The sequence below is a fragment of the Thunnus thynnus genome, chromosome 21 (genome assembly GCF_963924715.1).
Source record: "Thunnus thynnus chromosome 21, fThuThy2.1, whole genome shotgun sequence".
NCBI lineage: Eukaryota > Metazoa > Chordata > Actinopteri > Scombriformes > Scombridae > Thunnus > Thunnus thynnus.
In genome coordinates, this window is record NC_089537.1 from 19,742,370 (window position 1) to 19,745,919 (window position 3,550).

Genomic DNA, 3,550 nt, shown 5'->3' on the forward strand with positions numbered 1-3,550 from the left:
TGTAAATTATATACGGTATATATTCAAGTTAGTTACTTAATGGCTGTCTTATGTGAACATATATTTATAAGACTTTGAACTAAAGAAAGACAATAATCGATGCACGACGTTAAATTGAAATATTTATTAATTAATAATACGTTGATTGGTTCTTGATGTTGGTTATTAATTCAGATGCAACACGGTCTCCTGCTGCGTCTGGGGAGGAACACTGCAGGCTGATCTGTGGCTCAGCAATCTCTGTGGTCAGGGTCTGCATTAACGAGCAGGAGTCGACACTGGAGGACAGTCAAAGTCAGCAAATCACTGAAGTTCACACACAGTCGCAGCTACGCATGATGCATCTGAATGCACAACTTACTCGCTGTCAGTTAGCTGGTCAGCACAGAAAAAAGAATGCTGCAGCACTTCTGCGGGTTTGATGCGCTTATGAGCATCTAGTTGCAGCATCTTCTTCACCAGCTCAGTCAGGTTTTGCAGCTCATTTTGCTCTTCCATGTCTCTTAACATCAGCCTAGCAGCCATTTGCTCAATGTCATCCAAAGAGCTAAGCGTGAAGAATCTAGTCTCTTCACAGTGGTAGCCAGTCTCAGCAGCAAACTCCTCGGGAGACTACAAAGATACAGTGCTCAAGTTAGCAGAGATTGACAGGTTTATAGACAGACACACATACAGATAGATCGATAGATGTGGTGGAGTGATGGTACCTTAAATCTCCAGGGTTGCTCACTCGTTTTGTGGAAGAAACTTGTGCTTCTTGATCCATAGTTAAGCAGATGTTCTGCTGGTTGACCCTGTGTCTCCACAATGAATTTCATCTGGACACCACACAAACATCAAGATTTGTTTCACTTCAGGGTAGTATCATTCAGGAACAAAACAGGAGAATTTTGAGACTTTGTGCAGGCTGTAAACACTTACCAGGTCATATTCTTGCTCTGCAGGATACAAGGGACAGCCAAGAGCAAGCTCCACAGCCACTAGTCCCAGAGACCAGATGTCAATAGCTTCTGAGACAGCCAGGCCCAGAATGACTTCTGGAGCCCTAATAGGAAAACAACCTTATTAACAATGGCTTTTCCAGTGAAACATCACTGAGAATGCTGGTTTTTTTCCATTCACTCTCTGTTTCACATCCACATACATACAAGTTTTCTCCTCCACAGCTGGTGCACTTACCTGTACCACAGAGTCTGTACACAGGACTTAGGCCCAGCAGCAGAAGTGCGGCAGGCAATGCCAAAGTCTATTAGTTTTACACTCAGCGGCTGCTGATGCCGGTTCACTATCATAATGTTTTCTGGCTTTATATCAGCATGTATGACTCCAACTGTTTCCAGATGAGTTAATGCTGTGGTCAACTAGACACACAGAAATACACATTCTTGTTAGGACACAGTCCACTTTGATCATTAAGAATTCATTTCCTGTTAAATTTTTAGTTCAGTAAACATGAAGTAAAAAGTGTATGCGTTGAATACTTCTTCATCAATATGATGGCATGAGAATAACAAAGAGGGAAGCCCAACCTGGTGAACAACTGGCCGTAGCTCCTTTATGGGCAAAGGCTGGTTGCACCTTTGTTCCATGAAGTCAAATAAACTCTGGTCCAGAAGTTCAAATTCTAAACAAATGCGCTCTTCATGGAGGAAAGAGCCGTTCCATCTTATAATATTGCATTTGTCTGGATCTAAAGTCTGCAGGCTCTTCAGGATAGCCAGCTGTGGGAGATATGAAAGGTTTGATTTTTACTGTTCACACTGAAAACAGGTCCAATGTTAGGGATGCAGAGCTGTCAATGAGAAGACACAATGCATGGAAATAATTTCTGAAAGTTTTAGACATGTGAGTGATGTGAATCCAAAGTATTTTTTTTTAACAAGAATAATCCAACAAGTGCTGCTTTACCTCTTTCTGGGCCTGATGGAAGACTGTGGGGTGGTTTTTGCTTATTTTAACAGCCACCGATTTCTTGGTTCTGGTGTCCTCGCATTTGGCAACATAGCCAAAGCCACCTTCAGCAAGGAATGTCTGGATCCTGTGGGTGGAGCCCAGCAAGATGTCTGTGAATGTCCAAAAGTCATCTTTGGGAAACACAGAAAGGAGGGTGTAAACCACATAAACTAACAAACCCATTTAATGTGTGGAGTACAAATCCATTTTTCAGGATTTTTTTAATACAAGACAGCATTTTTCTGCTTGCTTCCAGTCATGTTGTGCTCTTGAATGCATCCCAGCACGTATCAAAGGCCTTGAGAATGTACAGTATTTATATTAAAGTATATTAAAAAGTAGAAAAATATATAAGTATATAAATAGTTTGAGATGGTTGTGGAGATTTATGATTTATCTGTTCTATGAACTTTTCAGGCATGTTTCTAATATAATTTCCCACTCATGTATGTAAATGCTGGTATAAAACAGTCCTACAAAACAACCACTAATGACTATAAAGATTTAAAAATATATACATTAAAATGATCATACAAATGAATCCACAGCTCTCTGACAACAAGCACAGAATACAATAAGCTTCACAAAGACAGATTGCATTAAATTTAGCATCTGTAGCTAACAAAGTAGTAAATCAATTCATAATCAGCTAATTTTATACTCTATACCATTCGATATATACTTACTAATTATAATTCAGCAAAATAATTCAACTTGCCTGATATGTCACTTGCTAGAGACATCCTCTGAGCTAATTGAAAATTGTTGTTGAAATGTTGTACAAAAGATTATGTTGAAAATGTTTCTCTCCTTGATGCTTCACTTTCTGTCAGTTTGGTGAAATGGTTTCCACATTCAAGATTCTCTACATACACAGTTTTCTATAAACTGTGACATCAGTGAGTTCTGGTCCAGCCATTCTAATCTAACGCTCCATTCAGTGAACAAAATTATCAACCAAATACAGTGTCAGGGGTATAAAAGTGAATAAAATGATGACAATTACAATCGTATGAACACTTCCCTTCATTTAACAGGGGCAGACACATCAGGATATATTTGGAGGATTAAAATAACACAAGTAAAAACATGAGATCAGTGTTTGACTGTCCAAGTCTGATGAATAAATAATAAACAAATCAATATCAAGCTTATGTTGATCTACTCCTTTTTTATGTTGGTGACTGTAAAGACAGTGTGAAAGTGAATATTTGTTTTTATTCACTCATTTGTTTCAAGTAAGTGTTTGCAGTTCACCATGTTTATTGTATTTCTTGGATAGTTGAAAACCTTTTGCTTTTCAGACTGAAGTCTTCTCTTGTTTCATTGCAAAATAACAGAGTGTATACTATATGTTAGCCCTGTGATTGACAGGCAACCTGTCCAGGGTGTACCCCACCTCCCGCCCAATGTCAGTTGGGATTGGCTCCAGTTCCAAAATTGGAAATGAATTATTAACACCAGATGAGTGACGTCTGTTGTCTACGAAAATGTAAAGAATTCTAGTATAAATTTTCTTTTTGAGTTTTTAGGTTTCATTTTGAATGTCTCCACTCTCCACTTAAATTGTTGACGCACCTTCTTTGCAGGGTATATA

The 3,550-nt window shown here is 38.6% G+C and overlaps 1 protein-coding gene across 1 annotated transcript; it reads right to left on the reverse strand.

Moving 5' to 3' along the window:
* Positions 1–109: 109 nt before the first annotated feature.
* LOC137172920 (homeodomain-interacting protein kinase 2-like) lies at positions 110–3,146 on the reverse strand. Its single transcript, XM_067577539.1, has 8 exons — positions 2,672–3,146; positions 1,909–2,084; positions 1,530–1,721; positions 1,180–1,361; positions 922–1,045; positions 708–818; positions 362–612; positions 110–278 (listed from the first exon to the last, which is right to left on the reverse strand). The coding sequence occupies exons 1-8, from the start codon at positions 2,694–2,696 to the stop codon at positions 131–133; spliced, it is 1,209 nt and encodes a 402-aa protein (XP_067433640.1). The 5' UTR covers positions 2,697–3,146; the 3' UTR covers positions 110–130.
* Positions 3,147–3,550: the final 404 nt, after the last annotated feature.

Coding starts and splice junctions, on each gene's coding strand:
- LOC137172920 (XM_067577539.1), bottom strand. CDS start 2,696: ATGTCTCTAGCAAGTGACATATCAG. Junction 1,722..1,908: donor TCCATCAGGCCCAGAAAGAG/GTAAAGCAGCAC, acceptor TATCTCCCACAG/CTGGCTATCCTGAAGAGCCT. Junction 1,046..1,179: donor GTACAGACTCTGTGGTACAG/GTAAGTGCACCA, acceptor TTTTCCTATTAG/GGCTCCAGAAGTCATTCTGG.